The following is a 23,870-nucleotide window of genomic DNA, read 5'->3' as shown; positions in this document are numbered from 1 at the left end:
TGAACGGCATTCCTTGTACCGAAGCCACCTTTAAAAGACCGTATGCACCCAGATGAGCAGAGTCAGTCGACAGCTGTTATGCAAGGCTCCTAACATTTGCCTTGGACATGCATACAGGAGAAAAATAAGCACCCTGCTTTGCAGGATGGTTTCTTTAGCTCCTGCTGGATTGTGCACAGACAGTTCCTCTTCTCCCAAACCTTTCATAACCAGCAGTAGAGGCTATGACACTAGACACTACCAATTGGTCAGAGGTTGCTACCCAGGATAAAGCAGTCTCAGTCACCCAAGGAGGTCCAGCACTGTAGGAAGACGACCAATAGAATTCTTCGGTCTGTCAGTATAAGTGTCACCATCTTCTTCCCAATATCTCACACTCACTTTCTCTCTGCTACTGCATTCACCTCCTTCCAAGGCTCATGCTCTGCCACTGTCAATGACGCATACACCTTGCCCTCTACATGGCCAACTCGTCCATTGGGGAATCCTTCTCTCCTGCACCAACAGTATTAGCTGCCACCCACTTTTGTTTTCTATAATACTTGCCTCTCTCTCTTTCCAGGTGTATAACAGCTGACAGTAGGGCAGAACATGGCTGCTGTATTGTCCATTTTGAGTGAAGAATTCTGACTGGCTTAGGGATGGCTTGGCCCCTGACTTAATGTGCTGGGATCCCCTGAGCGAAACCCACCTTTCTTGACTGGACTGAGGCTGCTGACAATCATGACATGCTTCCTAGCTTTGTGCCTGCAGTAAATGGCTCGACAAAACAGCAGTAGTACAAGTCTGTCTTCTATCACTGAGATGGTACGTGCAAAAGACAAGAATACTGAGAGTATCCAGATAGACTCAGAATAAGTAAGCGCTATGACAACAAGCAAAAGTTCCAGAAATGCGGCAGGATCATGTCCGTCAGATGGGTGCTTGACGCGGAACATGGTGTCCTTGCCCCACTATGACAGTGATAGTTCCCAGTGCAGCATTGATGTACAGAAGTCTCCTGTAAGTAGACAGAGAGGCCACGTGTGTTCATACAGGCTGGCACATGTTCAACGCTGATGACCATGGATGTGGGATGCATGTGGCTGAGTCTATGGAGCATGCCCCAAGATGCAGGTTCCTATATCCAATAAGCTGCAAATTAAACCTGCCATAGACCTGCTCTAGTTTCCATGTACAATGGCTAGTTTGCATGCAGTTTGGTAAGATCATAACCTGAAGGGGGTTGGGCTATTATTAATATTGTTAAATACCGCATTAATGACAATCAGAAACTCACGACTGCCTTGAGAGTCTTACCATACTGTCTGAAAAAAGCATACAAACACAACGAGAGTTTGGCAAGGGCCATTTTAATGTTCAGATCTTCCTACCATTTGTTCATTTTGCTCAGACCCTCATAAGATTCTGCCCCAAAGCTAGAAGTGTTTTGCACGTAATCATACCACATAGCACTGCTGAAATAAGTCTTCAGCAAAGATTACTAAAGATGTTGCCTAAACATTTCCATATATAATGCACTTTATTAAATAGCATAATACATAATTCAGTAGCACACGAGTTGCTCTTGTTCTAAGGGAAACCATCTGCGTAGCAACACAAAAACATGGGAGATATTTAATTATTTGAATATTATACTTGAATGTGATTTTGACTCACATTCCAACACAAGATGCATTGAAAGCTTGTGCCAAGTTGCTCCTCTTAACAATTCAATTACAACTATAAATTTAATTATAGTGACCATTTTGCCTTCTGGGTGGTGTTGATAAGAATGGTGGATGCCCAACATTGCAATGGGAACACTACAATAATATTCAGATTGTACCTATGAAATGTGGCAGTCTTGGGATGGGCATTTGTCAGACATCATGTATTGGGGTCAGAATGGGAGCTTTCAGAAAATTTAAAAGCACCGAGCAACATCAAATGGGGAGATGGAAAGCAGTTGTGTAGATGACTGTTTTACCTGTTGGTGTAGTTTCAGCTGGTTTGTCAGTATTAGAGTTTTCATGCTCCTCATAATTCTTCTTTCAGAGTCAAGACTGGGTATGTCCATGTGGCCTACTACAGTGACTTTTCATGGACCAATTATGCTGCTGCCTGTAGAAGTTGAAGATTATTTGGAAACTGATCAAATAAGCTTAGTGAAAGGTTTACACTGATGCAGCAAGAATATCTTTTTGAAGAGAAGAGCTTCAAGCACTGCAGCTTCTTCAGGAAGCCAGAAGTAGTGTTGGTGCCAGACCAAAAGGACTACCAGAGTGTCAGATTAGAAATCTCAGAAATAAGCATGAAGAAATCTTGTTGGTTTAAGCAAATTCACATTTAGTATATGAATCTGTACTTTTTAAAAAAGAATTCTGTGTATTAATACTGGGAGGGTCAGTTAGCTCTGTTGGTTGGATGACTAGTTTGTGACACAGAGTGACATCAAAAACGTGGGCTCAATTTCTGAACCAGCTGATTTTACAAGGAAGGACGTTCCTTCTCAACCTCTTCCCTTACTGGAGGCATAGTGATCCTCTGGCTACCCCATAAGACAGCAGCTTTATGGTCTGTTAAGAGTATGGCAACTTTACCCACACTCTTGTCCATGCACACTTTCAAATTCACTGGATGTACTACTGCAACCGCACCCTCAGTTATTTCCATGACATTATTTAACTGCTTTTGGGTAGCCATCAGGAATTGAGCTTAAAGAAAACAATCCTATGAATTGGTTAAGAAGAGCACTTGCACTTGGCATTAATTTAAGTTATTGTTGCTGCATATTAAAAGATACAGTGAAAAGTATTATTTTCAATGCTATATAGGCAGATCACACCATACAAAGTGCATCAGGGTAGTAGACCAGAGTACAAAATAGAGCATTACAGCTACAGAGAAGATGCACAGGAAGAGCGAGGTCAGAATTAAAATTGAGAGATCCATTCAAGTCTGATGGCAGCAGAATAGAAGCTGTTCTCGAATCTATTTATACAAGTATTCAAACTTTTATACTTTCTACCCGATGGAGGAAGGTGGAAGGGATTATAACTGGGATGGGAGGGGTCTTTATCATGATGGTTGCCTTCCTGCGGCAGTGGGAAGCATAGATGGAGTCAATGGACAGACTGACGGTGCTCACGACTCACTGTAGTTTCTTGCAGTCTTGGGCAGCAGTTGCCGTACCAAGCTGAAATGCATCCAATTACCATGCTTTCGATGGTGCATCTACAAATATTGGTGTTTACGGATGGGACAAATTTCCTTAGCCTCCTGAAGTATATGCCGATGTGCTTTCTTGACTGTTGCATCAAAGTGAGTGGATCAAGACAGATTGTTGGGTATCACTCCCAGGAACTTGATGCTCTTAACCATCTTCACCTCAGCACATTTGTACACAAAACCCTTCACTCTGCTTCCTGAAGTCAATGACTGGCTCTTTCATTTTGCTGACGTTGATGGAGAGATTGTTGTCTTTACACCACGCCGCTAAGTAAGCAATCTCTTTCCTGTATTCTGTTTCTTAAGAGCCAAATCAATGTTTGGATCAAGGTGATCATTTGTGGAACTTTCAGATTCTTTAATTTCAACTGAATAAACAATTTTACTGGTCAGCCAACTGGTACAAATGTTGACTGCAGATTCTGGAAAACTGAAATTAAAACATGTTGGAAACATGTAGCTGGCATGGCAGCATCTGTGTATTAGGAAACAGTTATATTTCAAGTCTGAACTAGTTCGGGTGAAAAGTTATAGACATTTTCTATTTTTTATTCGTTATAGCTAGGCTGAGGGAGCTGAATTTTCAACTAAGTTTCTGGATCGAGGAAACAGTACAGGTTTAATTACAGCACTGGGAACAATGCAATCCTTCATGACCACGGGTGTTTGACAAAGATTAATGGCAACCATGCCGGAGCTTGCCGTTCACTGAACCAATGAAGAAACAGAGACCTCAAAAGGACCAGTGCTAGTACATTCTCAGTCATTCTTGGATGCCTTCCTTTGGACTTTAACAGATGTAGTGTCAGGCAGAAAAAATATTTTGTTCTCAATATCTCTGTATCGAAGGAGTCTGAAGCAGTCCATGTTCAAATGCAACAAGATCTGGTTAATATTCAGGCTTAGGCTGACAAGTGGCAAGTAACATTGTCTGGTGCTTGTGAATACACAAAATGTAGTGTCTCCTTCCCCTTGGAATCCCATGTTATTGTTATTGTTTTCTGGTTTCTGGTTGCCTGAGAGGATACTTCTCCTCGTTACTCTGTCCAACCTCAGTAGCTAGCTTCCATTTTAACATGCTAAGCTTGCACTCATTCCCACAAGGGCTTAATTTACCAACCACAGATGATCAAGTGATCCAGTTACTTCACATCTCTATCAAGAACACAAACCCTCACTACTCACAAAATGCCTGCAACCCCAAAGGCAACTCCTCAACAATATTTGAGCCATTGATTATAAACACACATTTCTGAAATGTGTTGGCCATTAGTCCTAACAGCTCGCTCATGATTATTCCTTTCTTGAGCAAGCTTATATTTCCAGAAAATGTCCATTGTCTTAAAATAAATCAATATATTCCAGTGATCCAAAAGAAAGCTGTCAATTTTAGTTAAAACAATGCTATTTCAGTACAATTTCCATAGCCCTTCATAGGGAAACCTTTTCTTTATACATATATTCCTACTCCACACATTAGTTATCCAGCTTTTCCATCAAAGTTAATCAATATTTCTTCAAAGTTTATTATAACTAAATCACTTTAAATGCCATATATTTTTCTGGATAGAAAGTTTTTATCTCACCTGCTCATAAAGAGTCATGGCAAATTTTTGATGGGTGATGCAAGATTTAACAGTGCATGTATCCATTTCAGTGTCTGAAACTATATGCAAATGAATTCTCTCCAAAATATTCTCCTAAAAAAAATAAAAATAAAAGCATCAAAATCATGGGCCTGGTCTGATGTCTGGCCCATTTTAGGTTGAGAAAACGGTCTTAACACTGGCAAATTTGGACTTATTTGCTCAAACACCAGACACACAAAGATGAAAACATAAGCTTTTTACCTCCCCCCATAGTATTCCTTAATAAACCTGGTAGCAACTAAAAATAGTTGTAGAATGGAAAAGGATATCTAGCCAAATTCACATATTTGTGTTCAATATAATTCTAATCATAAATGAACCAGGTCAGACACAAATCTGTTCTAAACATTAAAGGGGAAATAGTTTCACTTTTTGGTTCTCCAATAAAACATTACACTATTGGCAATATTGTTATTTTCCTGATAAAAACGGAAAGAACTGCAGATGCTGTAAATTAGAAATAAAAATAAATTGCTGGAAAAGCTCAGCAGATCTGTGGTGAGAAAGCAAAGTTAACATTTTGGGTCAAGTCACCCTTCCTCAGAACAGAGAACAGCTCTGTAATATTTACTATTTTCTTAATGGGCGGCACTGCTGCCTCGCAGCGCCAGAGACCCGGGTTCAATTCCCGCCTCAGGCGACTGACTGTGTGGAGTTTGCACATTCTCCCCGTGTCTACGTGGGTTTCCTCCGGGTGCTCCGGTTTCCTCCCACACTCCAAAGATGTGCAAGTCAGGTGAATTGGCCATGCTAAATTGCCGTAGTGTTAGGTAGGGGTAAATGTAGGGGTATGGGTGGGTTACGCTTCGGCGGGTCGGTGTGGACTTGTTGGGCCGAAGGGCCTGTTTCCACACTGTAAGTAATCTAATCTAATCTAATCTTCCCCGTCAGGCAAACAACCACTGATGAATCACTTCTTGTTTTCAGTTTGCATTTCAACTTTGTCTATATTCACAACGATATTTATTTCTACATCCTTAAAGTTCAGAGACTGAGGGGTGACCTTATAGAGGTTTACAAAATTATGAGGGGCATGGATAGGATAAATAGACAAAGTCTTTTCCCTGGGGTTAGGAAGTCCAGAACTAGAGGGCATAGGTTTAGGGTGAGACAAGAAAGATATAAAAGGGACTTAAGGGGCAACTTTTTCACGCAGAGGGTGGTACGTGTATCGAATGAGCTGCCAGAGGATGTGGTGGAGGCTGGTACAATTGCAGCATTTAAGAGGCATTTGGATGGGTATATGAATAGGAAGGGTTTGGAGGGATATGGGCCGGGTGCTGGCAGGTGGGACTAGATTGGGTTGGGATATCTGGTCGGTATGGACAGGTTGGACCAAAGGGTCTGTTTCCATGCTGTACATCTCTATGACTCTATTTGGTTGCGTCTCATCACGTTTATTCATGTCCATGGAGCATCTCCCTTTGGTACTATGCTACTCAAAGAAATGTAAAAATTAGCAAAGATATGTTATGTTAAAATAAAACAAAAGCAACCAGGGTAATTTCAAGACTTGTCACATTCATTTGCCATGTTTCAGTGAATGTAAGGGTGAGAAATGCTAAGTTTAATGGCATAAGAATATATTAGGATCAAGCAAAAGCAGAATGATGTTACTTGTATCAATGGATTATTAGTTTTTGTCTTTACAACATTCAAGGACATGAATGAAGGCCAACAGTTCCCATATAGTATACTACACTCAAGTACAATGAGGCACTGTTGCCGTCGGAATACTGTAAAATGAACATTTATATTTTGTTGAAATGGAAGTAGAAGTTTGCAAAATCATTTACCTCTGAAGCCCATACTCAAAAGTTAAAAAATAGGCTTTTCTAATCAGAAGTATTTTATGGACTATATAAACCATGTTAAAAAGGAGAAAAAAACTTGAAAAAGAGGGCATAGAAAAATATTTTGTAATTAGTGATGAAGCTGCAGACTGCAGGAAGATATTAATTGCCTGGTCAAGTTGCCAGGAGACTGGTAAATGGAATTCAATCCAAAGAAAGGGTAATAAATAATAATATGGCAAAAGTTAAAAAATCACAACACCAGGTTATAGTCCAACAGGTTTATTTAGAAGCACTAGCTTTGGGAGGGTTGGTCCTTCATCAGGCGGTTAAAGGAGCAGCGCTCCGAAAGCTAGTGCCTCCAGATAAACCTGTTGGAGCATAACATGGTATTGTGTGATTTTTAACTTTGTGCATCCCTGTCCAACACTGGGTCCTCTACATCAACAGAATAGAAAGTATGGAATATACCAAGACTAGTAGATAAGATGGTTATGTTGGCATGCAGAACTCCCAACTAACAAGCACAGCACACCACACAAGAGGAGGAAATTTATACTTGGACTAAAGCTTAAAGCTTTGGTTAGGACCTAAATAAAGAGTACTGCACATAGTTCTGATAATCATAATTACAGAAAAGACTTGATCACACTACAGAGAAGACTTAGAAAATGTTGTCAGGATTGGAAATTTTTAACTAAAAAGGAAAGACTGGATATGCCAGGACTGTTTTCATTGCAATAGAAGGCAGAGGGTAGATTTAAATGAGATGTGCAAAATTATATGTCTAGTTAAAATGCATAAAATTTACTAATTTCTCTTAATCTGGCAGTTAATAACCAATGGGCATGGAGTTAATGTAATTCAGAGAAGGATTAGACAGAAGCTGGGGAGAAACCTTGTCTATCCAAAGAGTGATGTGTGCCTGAAATTCACCTCTGAATTATATATTAATTGTGGTTAATTGCACACAGGTTAATTCGTGATTCACATGAAAATACACCTCCAAATCTTCCAGGAAAGTTCACTCATGGGGTGGCCAATCAGAGCAAAGTCAACCCCATTCAGAAAGTGGAATAAAATGGCGAGAAGCTATTTCTCCAGTCATAGGCTGGTTCTTTCCCAAGTTTGTTTCTGATAGGCTTACAAGTGAGCCTTTAAACAATGTAGTGACTGGAGGAGCAGTGAGCAGCTAGATAAGTGAAGGAGTCACCAGTAGTCTGAAAGAACAGCCAAAGGCCTTGCCCAAAATCCAGCTGTCATTTTTTCAATGTCAGGAATGGAAGTCAGGGCTGGGGGAAGCATTTCTGACAAGTTGGCCATCTGCCCACCAGGTGGGGGTGGGGGAAGAGAGTTGGGAACTGCATTGCATGTGTTCTAACAATTTTTATTTTGTTTACCCTTTTTAAAAAAAAAATCAACAATTTTTCCCCCCACCACCCCAAGCCATCGTCGAATAGTTTAACTGATTCTTGCAGTTGTCTCAATATTCCAGTAATACCCTTGACTATTAACTGATTTTCAGTACATTGAATTTAATGAAGTCTATTTTCCTATTAACTCCCCATACCTTCCTTACCACTGCCATAGCAGCTCAATAATCTTACATGATCAGTAGGCAAATTTCACATCTTTTATCCCAGATATTTATAAGTAACTTCAATAGACATATATTGTGCCTTCTACTTTACTGCTATCCTATACTGCCTTTTAAATCTTACTTTTTGCTTTAGACATTCACTCATGTCTTTGTTTCTCAGTCTGTCCCCTGTTAATTAACAATCTATTATGTGTAGACTTCACATTTAATTTGGTCATTATGCTCTTTGATTTCTGGACTAGGGTGACAAAGATGAAATTGGCAGAAACATAGAGAGAGTTCCATGTAGAAAAATATGAAGTGATGGACTGGAGAGCTAATATAGAGACAAGATCTTGCAAATTGCAGATTGTGAAAAATTCACGTGAAAGACACACTTCAGTGTTAATTTATGCAAATTCTTAATTGTGGTTGAGTAATTTGACAAGACAGTTTTTGTAAAAGGTTATAGGGTTACTTGGCTTTTAAAGTAATGGAATAATAATTCAAAGTAAAGAGGTCTCATTAGAATTTTAAAAATCACTGGTTAGGTTTCAGTTGGATTGACAGCTCAGGGATATGTAATGGTGTGGAAAGGGAACTCAAACAAGTTGCCATGCACAAGAAAATTCAGTTATGAGACAATATTGGAACATTTAGGATTATTTTCCCCGACTTGAGAGATGGTTAAAGGTAACATGTGCAGAGAGAGAAACGGAGTTAAGTCCAGTCCGATATGATTATTCTTCAGCACTATACGCCCTCCGGCACTGGAAACAATAACCAGTGGTAACTGATTTAAAATCACTGGCATTTTTGTCCCCTTTGAGTGCCCAGGATCTGGAACATTCCACCCTGATAAAAATGGTGGCATTAATAATTAAAAAAGGGAGTTAAGATGGATAGTTGAAGATGAGAATTTCAGGTGTTAAGAATCACCATGAACATGACAGACCAAATGTCCTTCTTCTGTTTCAAATCTCTAATGGCTCTATAAATAAACAGACTGAAATAAATGAGATACTCACAAAGCATTCTGCTGCATCATCCATTAAACCAAGCTGGAAACGGTGTTCGTCTTTAAAACTTTCAGCCAGAGCATTTCGCAAAATATCAGAGGGAAGGGCTTTTTCCCTACTGTTTCGAAATTCTACAAATATATTCTGCAAGGAAATACCATAAATGGTTTGAAAAAGTGGATGAAATGCATTTTTTTTTAAACAAAGAAACAAGAATTAAATAAACTACATTTTCAAAGAAACTACAGGCAGAAATTGCCTTCAGGATGCTGCATGAATCTCTCTTGGATCTAACATGATTAACAGGGCTACTTGTTAAAGTGTGCCTTACAATTTCACAGTATAAAGAAAAAAAGCTGCAAACTAGTGCAATAAACAAGCTTCATTTCAAGCAATCGTTGCAGCAGCAAAATTACAAAATCACAAAATCTATCTGAAAGAGAGGGTACTGAACCAAGCTGTCATGTAAATCCCTTGTTTTTAAAATTGATATGGGTTCAAATTTTAATACATTTAGCATCTTGGTAAGTTTTTGTAAGAAAACAAATTCTGAAGTTGTTAGTGAAACTTTGAGAGTTTCACATTTTTCTTTACACTGAGGAAATAATAATTTGAATATTAAAAAATTGCACAAAGTCTCCAATAACGCAGATGAGGAGTTGTGTGTGTTTGGTCCTGAGAGGGAGCAAGAAAAGGTGGATCAAAAGAACATGTCAACACTATTGATAAAACCGAATTCCTGATAAATCATGCAATAGGGAGGAATTGCCTCAGGTAAGTTGACTTCCTGGATCTTGCCCATAAGCAAAAAAAAAATTCATTAGATTCAAGTAAACTTCTACTGAGTTATCATGCTTTCCTTTATTGGTCAGAGCTCTGAGCATAGGGGTTGGGAGGTCATACTGCGGCTGTACAGGACATTGGTTAGGTCACTTTTGGAATATTGCACATAATTCTGGTCTCCATCCTATCGGATGGATGGGTGAAACCTTGAAATGGTTTCAGAAATTTGCAAAAGTAATCCTTTCATTCAAGAACATTTTCAATTTATAAATGATAAATTCTGAGATTTAATAAAAACATAGGTAAACTTATTAAGCAGCAGCTTTCACAGAGTTAGATCTAAGAAAATGTGTTAAAATACTTAAATAAAACCAAAATTAACTGCAGGAATAAGATACCACAATCACAAGTGGATAATTTAGAATTACTGTTTGTAATAATCGCAATGCTAAACACTGAATTTACCTTCAAAGCACAAAAAATGCAAGCATTTCCTGAGCATACATGTCCAGGCAGCAGTCTCAAACTCCTTCGGAAAATGTCCAGGTGCCACAGAATCTAGAAGGCAAGAGAGACTTCATAGAATTTACAGTACATAATGAGGCTATTCAACCATATGAGCTACCCAGCTCATCCCATTCTCAATCCCTGTCTCCACAGGCCTCTTAATTCATCACTTTCAAATATATATCCAACTCTTTTGAAACGTCCTACACAATCTGCCTTCAATCACTCTCCAAAGCAGAGTATACCAAATCCTCACAACTGTGGAAAGAAGTTTCTGATCTCATTCCTACATCACTTCAATGGTGAAACTGACCAAGAGTGCCTACAAAATGTATTTGGTCCCGAGATATGAAAAAGTAATCTTTTCATGAATTATACTTCCATTGAAGATAAACATTCAAAGATACACAAAATCCTAAAACATCCCTTCAATGTATTTCTTCAGAGGGAATCTCAAATCATTCTTAGTTTAAAAGGGCTTCTGTTTACACAACACAATGTCTCCAAACATGATTTCCAGGAGCAAACAGAACTTCCTACAAGCCATCACATGGGAATGCACATGCTCTAGAACGTACCGAAATGACTTCCAGTCTATAGTCCACAAGTAGGAAAATATCACTTTCCTCATTAATTCAAACAGGTTTTTGAAACACTCCAGGCACAAAAGTTTCCCACACATCATAACTTATTTGCTCACTAAGCAAATGTTCCTTTCTGGTAAAGAGGTTTGCAGATTTAATCCTTGTGCTGCATAGAGTTAGACTATCATTATCAAGACGAATAATTTACTTCTGTATCCCAGTTTTTGAGAAAGACGACAAAATTGAAGAGGAATATTGGTCAATGAACTCTCCTATACTATACTACTTTCATATCTTCTATAGTCAAACAAGTTGCTCACAAGTCACTTTATAGTGTCGTCATCAGATTGGTCAGCATAAGATACATAGATGCTGCCAGACTTGCTAAGTTTCTCCAACAAATTGTTTCTGTTGGAGATACTAAAGGCTTGCTGTGTTTGTAAAACATTCTCCAGTAAGTGTAATTTTGTTCAGATAGGGAAAAGAAAAGCATTTAAGGAGGCAAAGCAGAAATAAGAATCTTAATGAGGTGGGAGAAGCAGTACTTTCAATAAAATACAGTAGAATGTACATGTTGTTGCATCAACATCTACGACAATTCAAGAAGATGCATAGATTGACTATTGATAGTGAAGAAAGGAATTTGTAACTAAGAAATTGGATAAGAATGCTTAGATATTATATTCCAAATCTTCTCACCTCCAGATACTCAATGTACCCCTAAAGACGTGCCAATGCCACGTAGTCTGAATGGAGTGACTCCACAGAATTGCCCTGGAAGTTTAAACTTCCAATGGGAGATTCCACAGCTGCCCTAGACGCTGATCTAATGTCTCTGCTGACATCTCAGGAGCTCTGAAAGATCAGTCTTACTTACCTGATTCATAACCTTGGAATGTTAGACAGATTAAATCCGTGCAGAAGTTCCCAGTAACTACACAAATAATCCCTTTCATTTCCTGACCAACAACCTGACATCTCACCTCACATTTCCTCTGTTCCCAAACAACCCTCCTATGAATGGAGCACCGGTTAGCAACAAATAAAGGATTGGTTTGTAAACTAGTGACTAGTTACCAATGACAAAGGCCTTCTGCCTGCAAACAATTGCCAGATTGGTTCTCAGGTAGCTGAGCAGCTTGAGGCTGTGAACAAGATATAGAGTTTTAAGAAGAAACCAGCTTAGGAGCTTTCAAACTGTTCTCTGGGGTAAACCACTTTCAATCTAAAGGAACCCAATTTATCTTTCCTTCAGCAGTTGATGTAAGCTGTGACTTTTAAGTCAGATAGCCATTAAAAGTGACGCTGCTACCGTGTGCCCCTTGCAAACCAGTAGAATCATCTGGAGAAGGATAAGTGGGAGACTGAGTTCTGACCAGCACAAGAATCATAAGAATCAGCTTAACAGAGCCTATGAACAACCACCACAGAACTGCATTCCCAGTGTTCCCAACATCCATAATTCATTTTCTATTAAATACTGTCTATGTTTGTTTGTGCATAATAGGGCAGTTTTTAAAGGGGATTAGGACTTGAAGTAATTAGTAGACAATTCTTAACTGTAGCTGGAGTCTATTTATTTGTTACAATTAGTCATTTTTATTTAGTATAGAAATCTGATCCATTCTTTGTCAGTCTGGGTCCAGCAGCCAGGTAAACTGGGAAACCTTTATGTACCTTTTAAAATCTTTAACGTGGGTGATGACTCCAGGAGTAATGCAGCTTGGCTTAATCCTACTACAGTGAGTTATGATAGTAGCACCATACCCAGTGAATAACTTTAACCAATCAGCATTCCATTTCATTACAAATTGTTTCTTCCAGATAAGTTTGGATAGTTGACAATTAATATTATGTTCATGGATATTTTATACAGTTTACATAAAATTTTGTACATACAAGTCGTGTTTAAACGTCAGATAACTTACAGATGCTAAGACTCATTCAATCTATTCATATTTAAGCTCCTTAATATGCAACACCCATGCAATATTTTATTTCATAAACTAGTTCTGATGGAAAGTCAGACAAGAAATATCAACAGCTTAGCTCTCCAAGATTTTTGCCTGAACTGCTGGATATATCTAGCATTTCCTATTTAATTTCATAAATAAATTCCTGGCAGGAAATCTTCATAAGTGAAGAATCTTCATCCCTTCATAAGTGAATCTTAACTAATAGATTAAATTAATCCTTCTCCAATAATGTTATTCACCATTTCAAGCTGTAATGCATCTTAGCACATATGACACATAAAATATGGGATATTACAGTGTAATAAAGTTTTTTTAAAATGGTTCTAAGAAAGCCAAGGGAAATCCTATTTTTCAAGAGCATCCCAATCCTTCATCCATCCTATCCTCAATCCAGAGCATATTTGCCTTTCTTATTACTGTAACATTTCTCAATTAAATCCTTTCTATATTAAAGGATCTCCCTCTCTTCATTTTTCTCTCCTCAATAGCAATTTTGCCCATCAATCTCTTTTATTTGCTGCTACTGCCTTCCATTTTGCATTATAGACCATATGATTTATGAAATGAAGTCAGAAACCAATGAATTCAACTTCATTTCAGTGCACTGAGTTTGTAAATAAGGCCAATCTAGTAAAAATTCAAAGGCAGTGATTCATTTATCAATGCAGCTTAGGAAAGTGCAAGCTGAATTTAAGGAATCAAACATAGATTCTAGGAACGGACAGTCTCAGGGAAGTAGAGGTTGATTATAGCACAGTGGTATTTATTTGGAAATGATGGGTGCTAAAATAATTCAGAATAGCAGCACCTACCTGAACAAAATAGCTGAATATTTTTAGGAGCTGCCCTTCCTATCCCAATTGGTAGGGGTTTGTGACATGCCTTAGGTGAATGCTGGTTGGGTTCTACCACATCTCATATCCCATTGGCTGACAGTCCTGTCAATGAAATACCAATGAAATCTGAGAAAACTGACAGACATATGCACATATAAAATGTTCATTACAGCTGTAAGCTAATTCTGCCTATCCTTAATAAAATAAATGCAGTGATCACACAAATAAGTTAAGAATTCTTAAAAGGCGTAAATATGACAATGCATTTGGTACCGAGATGTTACCACAACGGTACTTGATAAAGGTAAAATACAAAGTTGCTCCTGGTACAATGCTATGATGATTAACACTCAGAATACCGAACTGGTCAAATGAACTTATAATGAGCAAAACAAAAACAGAAATTGCTGGAGAAATTCAATATGTTTGACAACATCGGTGGACAGAAAACAACAGTTCATGTCGAGTCCAGTGACCTTTCTTCAGAAAAAAGGAGGATCACTGGACTCAAAACGTTACCGGTTTTCTCTGCACAGATGCCACCAAACCTGTTGAATTTCTCCAGCAATTTCTGCCGTTGTTTCAGATCTCTATCATCTTGTTTTGTTTTGGATTACGAGATAACATTCCAGAGAGAATACAAATTGTGTTGCCAATTCAATACATCCAATACTGAAATATTTGAGATTAATAATGTCAGAAAATTGCACACAGCATTAACTCATGTTCAATTGGAATACTAGCTCCCTGATGTCGTACTGCTTAATTTATTTTCTTGTTTTTTTTTCCAGTTTAAAAAGAGAGTTTCCATTACAAATCAGAATGAACACTTTTCCCTAATTGATGGTCTGTTTCAGTAAGTGCACATATAATACCCACAATTCTCACAGTGTATTCAAAGTCAGCTGTACTATACTGATAAATACCAAGACTTTCAAGAGGAAGAAAATTAAATTGCAGTATTGGAGTACTCTACATAAAGTCAGCATTGCACTTTCATGGGTCAGACAAATCTTCAGTATCCAACAGCTTTATTATTATGCCAACATTAGTTGGTGAGTCTTAATGATTTCAGCATATTAAAAGAAAACATTTCTCATTCATACTAAGCTAACTATTTGCAGTTGCATATGATTTGTTTCATATGATAAAAATTTTCATTATGCTTAATTGGATTATAACTTCAGTGAGATTATAATAAATTAGAACAAAATTAGAAAGTGAATTTGATTCAGTTTGGGATCCATGTAACCTCATCTTGATATAGAATCATTCAGCATGGAAACAGACCCTTTGATCCAAATTGTTTGTGCCAACCAGACATCCCAATTTGACCTAGTCCTGTTGCCAGATTTGGCTCATATTCCTCTAAACCCTTCCTATATGTATTTAGATGCCTTTTAAATGTTGTAATTGTACCTGCCCCCACCACTTTCTTTAGTAGCTCATTCCATACATGCACCACCCTCTGCGCGAGATCAAATGCAAAAAAAAAATTAATTCAGCTTTGTTGCTCCAAATCAAACAGCCTGCGTATGTTCAGAAACTTTGGCTCACACAGGTGACAGAATTTTTTGAAAATTAATGCGCCAGTCAATTTAAATCCATGTTCCTTAATATTTTCATTTTTGTTGCTTGCTAACACCAAATTATTTATGAAACTGCAGTTAATCAGTGCACTTTGATTCCTAACTATAGTAGGTATGAAAGAAACAAAATGCTCTTTTATAACCCTTGAAGCAATAGTCGTCAGTGTTGCCAATGGCATCCTTCAGTTTATCAGAACATTCTGGCATTGTGGATGTACCTATACAGAATTGTCTGCAACAGTTCAGGAAGGCAGCTCAAAACTGCCTTCAAGGGTAATTAGGCATGGACAATTAATGCTGACCCAGCCAGCAACACCCACTACCTGTGAAAAAAAACAATAGTCTTGGACTTCCAGTCATCAGTCTATTGTACCGGAGAACTTTTTCCAAAGGGTAAGAAAAATGAGTTGACACAACTACATAATTCAGATTTAAATTACATGAAAAATACACTATGGGACAGAATGCAAATGTCTCAGTCCACACAACTAAATAGACAAAGTATTGCCTTCAGGATTCACATCACAGTTGCCGTATATTATGTAAAGAAAATATATCATATGGAATGTTCTTATTTAAACACAGTCAATTTGTAAAACACACAGTTTAGTATGTGAACTAGCTTCTGTTCAGGTGCAGCTGTATTCAACAGAATATCATAGCTTCCAATATGCATCATTACAAAGATTCATTTCTGTGTGAGATGTGAAGGTCCTAATCATATAGCTACTTTCACTGTGCGTCAGTTTGCCAGATTGATATGTATACAAGACACACTCTCTCCACAGTGCCTTTCACAACCTTGGAATGTCCTAAAAGTGCTTTACAGTCAATTAAGTAATTGTAAAATGCGTAGCAAGATCCCACAAATAGCAATGTTCTAATGCTATCATTACTGAAGATTATATATTGGTCATGACATCTGGTATAACTAATCTCCTCCTCTTCAAACGAGTGTCACACAATTCACTTACAATCAAAAGGGTAAACAGGGCCGTTGTTTAATGTTTCATCCAAAAAACAGGCAATAGTGCCGCACTCCCTCAGTAGAGTGAAAGCCTAGATTTTTTCTGTTCAAGTTTCTGGACTGAGACTTAAAAGAAAGAGTGCTAATCAAGCAAACGGATAGGATATGCATTGGTTCAACAACATTTTTCCAGCCAGGTCAACTCACCACAGCAAACTTTAAAATATTCTCATTTTAATTTAACAATCTGAAGCTGTAGAAGTAACTAAAGCATGAAGAAATTCAAAGAATAATGGAACTAAATAAACAGAATTTAATCCTGAAAAATTAGAGTTGATGCATTTGGAAGGCAAGGGAGTACATGTTAAATGGTAGGACTCTAGGAAGTACAAAGAATCAGAGGGACCTTGGCCGGCATGCCCATGAATCCTTGAAGACAGCAGAACAAATAGATAAGGTGGTTGGGGTGGGGGGAAATGGGATACTTACCTTTAGTCAAGACATTGACTACAATAACAAGGAGGCTGTGATGGACATATTATTTAGGACACATTTAGGGGTGCAGAGGAGCTTCTCTAGCATGTTACCTGGGCTGGAGCCATTCATCTTTGAACAGAAACTGGATAGACTGGGTTTGTCTTCCTCAGAGTATAGAACGCTGAGGGGCAACCTAATTGAGATGTACAAATTATGAAGCAAATATAGGAGAGAAAGGGAGAACTTTTTTTTCCCCTCAGTAGCCAAAAACTGGCAGGCACAGTTTTAAACTAAGCAGGAGTTTAAGAGGATTGGAGATTTTATTCCTCACCTAGACAGTGCATTTGAAACTGACTGCTCAAAAAAGGTAGCAGAGGCAGGAACTCTCAAGCTATCCAAGAAGTATTTAGTTGAGCACCTAAAATGCCATACTAGGCTACTCTCCAAGTTCTGGAAAATGGGGTTGGAATGGACAGATGTTTAGTGACTAGCATGGGCATGATGGGCTTTTTCCGTGCATAAAAACTAATGACAATGAATAAAATACCCACAAATCACTTACAGATTGGACCTTAGAACCCTAAAATGAGTGATAATTTAGTTCACAAACATGACGGTTCTATCAAGACAGGTGTTTCTGGCAAGAATTGGAGGAAACAATCCCAATGTTCAAAGCAGCAAGATATGGAACCCAAAAACAAAACTAGGAACTCAGGCTAAGACATTTCATCCAGAACCAGGATTAATCTATCTATACCCAAGTGCATTCTTAATAAACAGAAACTATGAGTGGCAAACACAGATTTGAGTGATACACACAGGAGCTACAAAGGATAAGTCAGAGAATATTACCCTTTATAAATCTATTTTATATTAAATATCCCAAACATACTAGTTAATGCCATATGGTAATTGAACATCAGTGCTACTAAGTTAACCCTTGCAACATAATTCTCTGACAGGCACGCTGTAAAGTTGCAAATCCACTAAATAGTCCGAAAGGGATCTTTTCCTCAAATCTGGCAGATTTTAGCAATATGCAAGGGAAGAAATATTCAGTAATAGGGGTTTCAGGAATAACAGTAAAATCCATAATTGGAACAGTAACATTTCAAAATATTCAATGTAAAATGAGGTATAGATTATAATGATCCTAAAGGCATTTCTAAACTGAATTTGTGTGTTGTCCTTGCTGTTCAGTTCTTGATTGTTACTGAACTTCTTAATCTGTGGCTGCTTCATAGTGAATTAGGCTGGATGGCCAAAGTCAAGAATTGGGCAGATAAACAATTAGTACAGCTTCAAAAAAGGTGTGGACCCAAAGGAATGATTCTTTCCATAGGAGGCTCGACATCATCCAAACCAAAAACAAAAAACATTTTTTTAAAAATTCAGTGGATCAGGTAGCATTCATGGAGAGAGAAACAGATTTAATGTTTCAGATTGAGGTGACCTTTCAGTTTGAAACTGTAAACATTGTTATTCCACAGATGCTACCTGACCTGAGCATGTCCAGCACTTTTTGTTTTTAGTTCAAATTTTCAACATATCCTTATTTTATGTTCGTATTTAATTTGATTCCAAGAATGACTACTTTGAAGTCTTACTCATCTCGCTGAGAAGATTTGTTTCTCTTTTCCATCTTGTTCATCATCTTTGCTTAATTTTGGAGGTCACCTCCAATACATCCAAAACTCCACGGACCACTGTTCACACCAGCATCATGATCCATTCGCACTGCCATGTGCATGCTACATGAAGTCTTGACCACAACTGTGGCAATACTGACAATTCTGATGACTGTTAACGGTTTCCCTCCACAGATCCTGCTTGACAATTAAAAAATTTATATTGTTTGTTTCAGTTTTCCAGTATTCACTGTACTCTTCTTTTACAAAAAGTCCAGCCTAGCTAATGCCATTTTATACACAAACCATATTTCTTTGGAACGCCGTACAAAACAACCTCTGCTGTTGTTAGTCTTGATGCAGTTTCAAGTATAAGATCCTGTCTCTCGTCCTTTGGAGCATATTTAATTGGGTTTTTGCAGAGTTTGGCCTTTTTTCTCAATCATATCCCGGAAACTTTAAAGCCTTTTCGATGATATTTTACAACTCCTAGGAGGTTACTTAAAATATGTAATAGTGAAATTGTGAGCAAGGCACAATCTCGGAATACTAAATGTCATCAACATCATTGAGAAACAGTGCTGGGCTCATATTCTTACACTGGGGAATTCAGAATTCTTGCTTTTAGGATAAACAGAATTGTTATATTCACTTGGATTGCTATTAGTCACTGTGCCAGGGAATTCAAGTTGATTGAACCTGTTCACAGCAGCTGCCACTGTGCCAAACATTTTACACAACAAGGAACACTGCCGACAATCGTTCTTTCTTGTTAAAGGCTCGAAGAATCACAATGGAAGTCACAGCTAGGTATAAGTTGGCATTTCCTCCTCTTCTACACTTTCTGAAACAACCTGAAAATTCAATAGGCTTCAGTTTTAATTTGATCTTCTCACCCACTGCCACATCACCTACTGATGTCTAGCCTGGAGATAATGCAAGTCAAAATATTACGCCTCATCTCAATCCATTGATAGTAATTAAGAGGTAACAAGTTAACTTTTAATATTTACCAAAATGCCAGATTTGTTAAAAAAAATTATTGTTTTATATTGATGATGTGCCTGCTCTTGGAAACATCCCACTGAATGGTACTTCACAAAAAGAACTGACAGTAGTTTAATAAGAAGGTCTACCATAAAGTCAAAGTAATCATACATTTTGAAAATTCCAGGATTTTGACTTTGAAAAAGAAACAATTTTCCAAATCAGGATAAAAATGGACTTGGAGGGGAAGTGCTTTAGGAATAGGGTCAACAATTCTTCCATGGTCTTATAATACTACTTTTCTGTGGTGGTGTTGGCTATGCATTGGGAGATCATACCAAAGTAAATTTGAAGAGTTGCTCCAATGTATCTGGTGGGTGATATCTATTTAGGTATAGAATGATGATGAAGAAATAGGCCCCTTATTGAGTTCAGTAACAGAGGTGATGTAGCAAATTTCTGTCCTCAATAGCACAATATGTCTTGTGGTTTGTTCCCATCATCCTTTCTCCTAGCATTTGGCTCACGTTCATGTCATGCTCACAACTTGGGATCAGGAGTAAAGTCATTCCAGTAGAACCAGAACAGACTGCCAGCGTGCAGGCAATATTTCATGCAACTATTGATTAATTCCCCTCTTGGCTGATGATTGGGAGCATTAGGTGACTGGGTTACATTTGTCCTGCTCACAGAGAGTCTTGTGGCAGACAGCTTTCTCAACATCTGGACCAATATTTTCCAGCAACACATTTTCAGATCTGGACCAAAAAGCCCAGGTTTAAGGCCCTAATGCCCTAGGGCTGTGTCATAAATAGTCTGAAGAGACTGAATAAAAATATTTTTTTGTCCTGCTCAGAATGTGCTTTTCATTTAGAGCCCATTGAAATATTGTTACCTTTGTACTGTTATGAAGCATGTAGTTGAAAAACTGAATAACTAGGCATCTTTTGAGCACAAATGGTAGAAACTACGAGCACAAATTGATTTTCAAGCATAGTCAAGTGGAGTCGTATGACCTAGAAAATCTATACTATCTTACAGCAAAACAAAAATGAATTTAAATTTCATGGGAAATACAGACTGGAAAAATATACATGAACAAGAATAAACAGAACATAAGAATTTGTGCCATCAGAGCTCAGTTTTCTAGGGCACAACTCATCTAGTATAAACTATGTTTGATATTAGAATAACCACAACAAATTCATTTATTTCTTTACTCAGTAAATAAAAATCACTGATTAAAAAAAAATCAGCCCATAAGTAGTACAACACTCAGTACCTGTAAAACACTTTCTTTTTGTAAAAATATTGTTAACTCACTGAGGACTTAGAAATTATTGCAGGAGATCTATCATCGTCCCTGAGTATGAATTGAAAAGCTTTCCTGCACAAACTGGTCATTTTTAACAAATGCTTTGCCATACAAAGTGTTACAAAACTGACTTCATTACCAACAATCATATCTACAATTTTTTTCCTCACAAATCTTATCTACGGTTTTATCCAAACAAAAATCATCTGAAACACAAGTAATCAAGGTGATCACAGTTTTGAGAAAGTTTAAGAACCATGCTACTTGAATTTCACCTGAACTGCTGAATATTTCTAAAGTGAAACAAATTATAAAATGTTAATGCCATATGGTTTTCCACACTTTTCTTTTGGAACCTTACACCCAAATGTAAACTAATAAAAACTGGGGTTTGATTTTGAGAAAACAATTGAAAAGACTCAAAACACAACTTATAAGCCTGGTTAAACCATAGTCCTGTGCACAATAGGAAGGAGGGCACTAATGAAGGAACAAAAGAAAAATCAGTGAAGATTTATCAGGAAAGAGTGGATAGGCTGTAGTTGGTTTCTGAAGGAAACGGCTCTGAACCATGTTGTTACAAGTCTTTAAAATATGAGCATGTGCAAGCTGATGATAAGTAATAAAAACATACTTCAACTTCTAAAAATATTTTGAAGAGATATGATCTGTAAATTTGCACTACACGATTCAGGCAAAATATGGAAAGTGTTTGGATCCTCAGTTTGTAACAGAAAAACTCTTCAATTAACTAGAACAATAAAAACATTACATCAGGTTTAATTGGGAGCACACTAGCTTTCGGAGCGACACTCCATCAGGTGAGCGTCGCTCCGAAAGCTAGTGTGCTTCCAATTACACCTGTTGGACTATAACCTGGTGTTGTGAGATTTTTAACCTTGTACACCCCAGTCCAACACCGGCATCTCCAAATAAAAACATTCACATATCTTCTTTTCAACCAACTGAAATTGTCAACTAAAATAATGATATTTACAAAATACATACCAGTTACCTAAATTGAGCAATTCTTCTGATAACCACAAAGAGTTTAGTAGAATGAACTTCCAGATATATACAAGAGTTCTTTTCTGTTTTAAGTACATCTGTTTACTAACACACTTAGCTCACATCTCTTTGTTTATATGCCCTGTTCAAACATTGTGGGTCTAGAAGGTTGTTTTTTTTATTCACTAATTTATTACAAATCAGAATATTCAGTTGTTGGCAGTACGTGCTAACTGTTGATACACTGCTCAAACTTTCACGGCACAAAACACTTAAGAGGACCACAATGTAAAATGCTGGACACTCCTCAGTAGATAAAGAGCCCCGGGGAGTAACTTATTTTAAAACCAGGGATAAATTGGAAGCCCAAAACAAAATCTACAAGAATCTAAAACTGTATTTTCTCTGCAGTATCACAAAGTGGAAAAAAACAAAGTTCACGTGCAGCATACCTGTGTCCTATGAAATTAAGATTGAATTGTTTTATTTCAAATTCAGATTGCAAATTCTATTTGCATCAAACTTGTCAAGTTTCACCTCTTCGGATCTGGTGATGATCTATGCAATTTCCCCTTGCAAACAATAGTTTGGTTTACTACAAGGTATTACAAAGTACAGGGACAGCTGAAATATCGGCGTGCAGCTATTAAAACTAACACCCCAAAAAAAATTATTTTAAAAAAACCGAATTGTTGCGATGGATGAGTGTTTTTAAACTATTTCCCCTGCAGCGATCTGAAATGGTAAACACAGTGCGAGATAGTGCAATCAGGGTGTCACTGCATTCCTTCCATCGGGAAGCAGTCGGGAGGAGTTAAAAGTTTGCAGACACAGCTCGACAAGAAGCTGTATTGCCTTCCACTTTTAAACATGGGTTCTCAAGGTGTGTGTCGGACCAGCCGTCGTTGCTATGGCTGTCGCCGCTCCGCTGAGTGCAGCCCGAGCCCGGTGTGGATCAAGTGCGATTCCCTTACCTGCACTGCGCTGTTGAGGAAGCAACTGTTCTCTCCGGGTCCATTCAGCAGTCCTTTGGGCGGGGCGATGGACAACATGCTCCCAGGCTGGTAGCCGCTCCGCAGGTTACCCCCGGGCTTCAGGAAGTTCTTCATCCAGGCCATTGTGCCAGGAGCGGCGCGAGCCACAACAATCGGACACACGGAGGGAGGGGACAGGCCGGCCGGCTCGGGCCGCGCGCTCGCTGCCTGTTCCTCGCGATCGCCGCCCGCCCTCCCCTCCCCTACCCTACTCAGGTGAAGCGGCTTCTCGCCATGGGGGTAGCTCCCCTCCAAAACCTCTGCTCTTTTCACCCTCCGCAGTCCTTCATTGCCTTCCTCCCTCTTTTCCAGATACACGCTCCCCCAGAGTAGGGGGGTGCGGGATGAGCGATGGCAGCGAACTGAACGAAGGTTGGCGAGGGCTGCACGACGGAAAGCGAGGAGGAAGGTGACGCCGCCAGCAGCGCTGCTGTGGCCGGATCCGGCAGGTGAGGCGAGCCGCGCGAGAGAACACTCCGGTCCAACCGTCCGAGCTCGAGATCAGCGCCGTTGCGTCACCACCAGCTGATTCCAGTAGCTTGCGTCCGGTCACGTGTGATCCCAGCCACAGATCAGGGAAGTGGATCTGTATTGACAAGAGTTGAGTATTCCTACCTGACGTATGGGTCTGAAGCTGTCTTTCTCTCGTTCTTCTTCTTTTACCTGTCAGTTGGGCGGAAGAGAAGGAGGAAAGTGGTTGATCAGGCAAAACAGCTCTGTGCATAATTGAACAGAGTATGTATCAACAAGGGGTGCCAAGAGATGGGGATATTGCGGAGGAGATTCGCCCCTGCCTTCCTTATTTACTTAGAGACTTAGATTGGGCGTACTCTGGCAATGCACTAACCAAACTGGTGAACCTCAACGATTGCAACAATCAAGTCGAAGGGCCAAAGAACAGAGTTTGGAAATCTCTGCGATCTGACCAG

The 23,870-nt window shown here is 38.6% G+C and overlaps 1 protein-coding gene across 2 annotated transcripts in view; it reads right to left on the bottom strand.

Moving 5' to 3' along the window:
• The window catches only part of LOC122553126 (ubiquitin carboxyl-terminal hydrolase 53-like), a 98,090-nt gene extending 74,683 nt beyond the window's left edge, over window positions 1–23,407 (bottom strand). The window contains exons 1-5 of one of the 2 annotated variants that reach the window (XM_087985777.1): window positions 22,882–23,018; window positions 13,913–14,038; window positions 10,499–10,591; window positions 9,260–9,394; window positions 4,797–4,910 (exon numbers count right to left, since the gene is read on the bottom strand). In XM_087985777.1, the coding sequence (XP_087841903.1) occupies window positions 4,797–4,910; window positions 9,260–9,283 (138 nt within the window). In that variant the 5' untranslated portion in view covers window positions 9,284–9,394; window positions 10,499–10,591; window positions 13,913–14,038; window positions 22,882–23,018. Of the gene's footprint in view, window positions 1–4,796; window positions 4,911–9,259; window positions 9,395–10,498; window positions 10,592–13,912; window positions 14,039–22,881 lie in introns of both variants that reach the window. The other variant, XM_043696686.2, reaches the window with a different exon arrangement.
• Window positions 23,408–23,870: the final 463 nt, after the last annotated feature.

This window comes from Chiloscyllium plagiosum, unplaced genomic scaffold, assembly GCF_037043375.1.
Source record: "Chiloscyllium plagiosum isolate Xiang-an unplaced genomic scaffold, Cpla_swu_hap1 HiC_scaffold_1, whole genome shotgun sequence".
Lineage (NCBI taxonomy): Eukaryota > Metazoa > Chordata > Chondrichthyes > Orectolobiformes > Hemiscylliidae > Chiloscyllium > Chiloscyllium plagiosum.
This window is presented reverse-complemented; position numbering and strand designations above follow the sequence as displayed.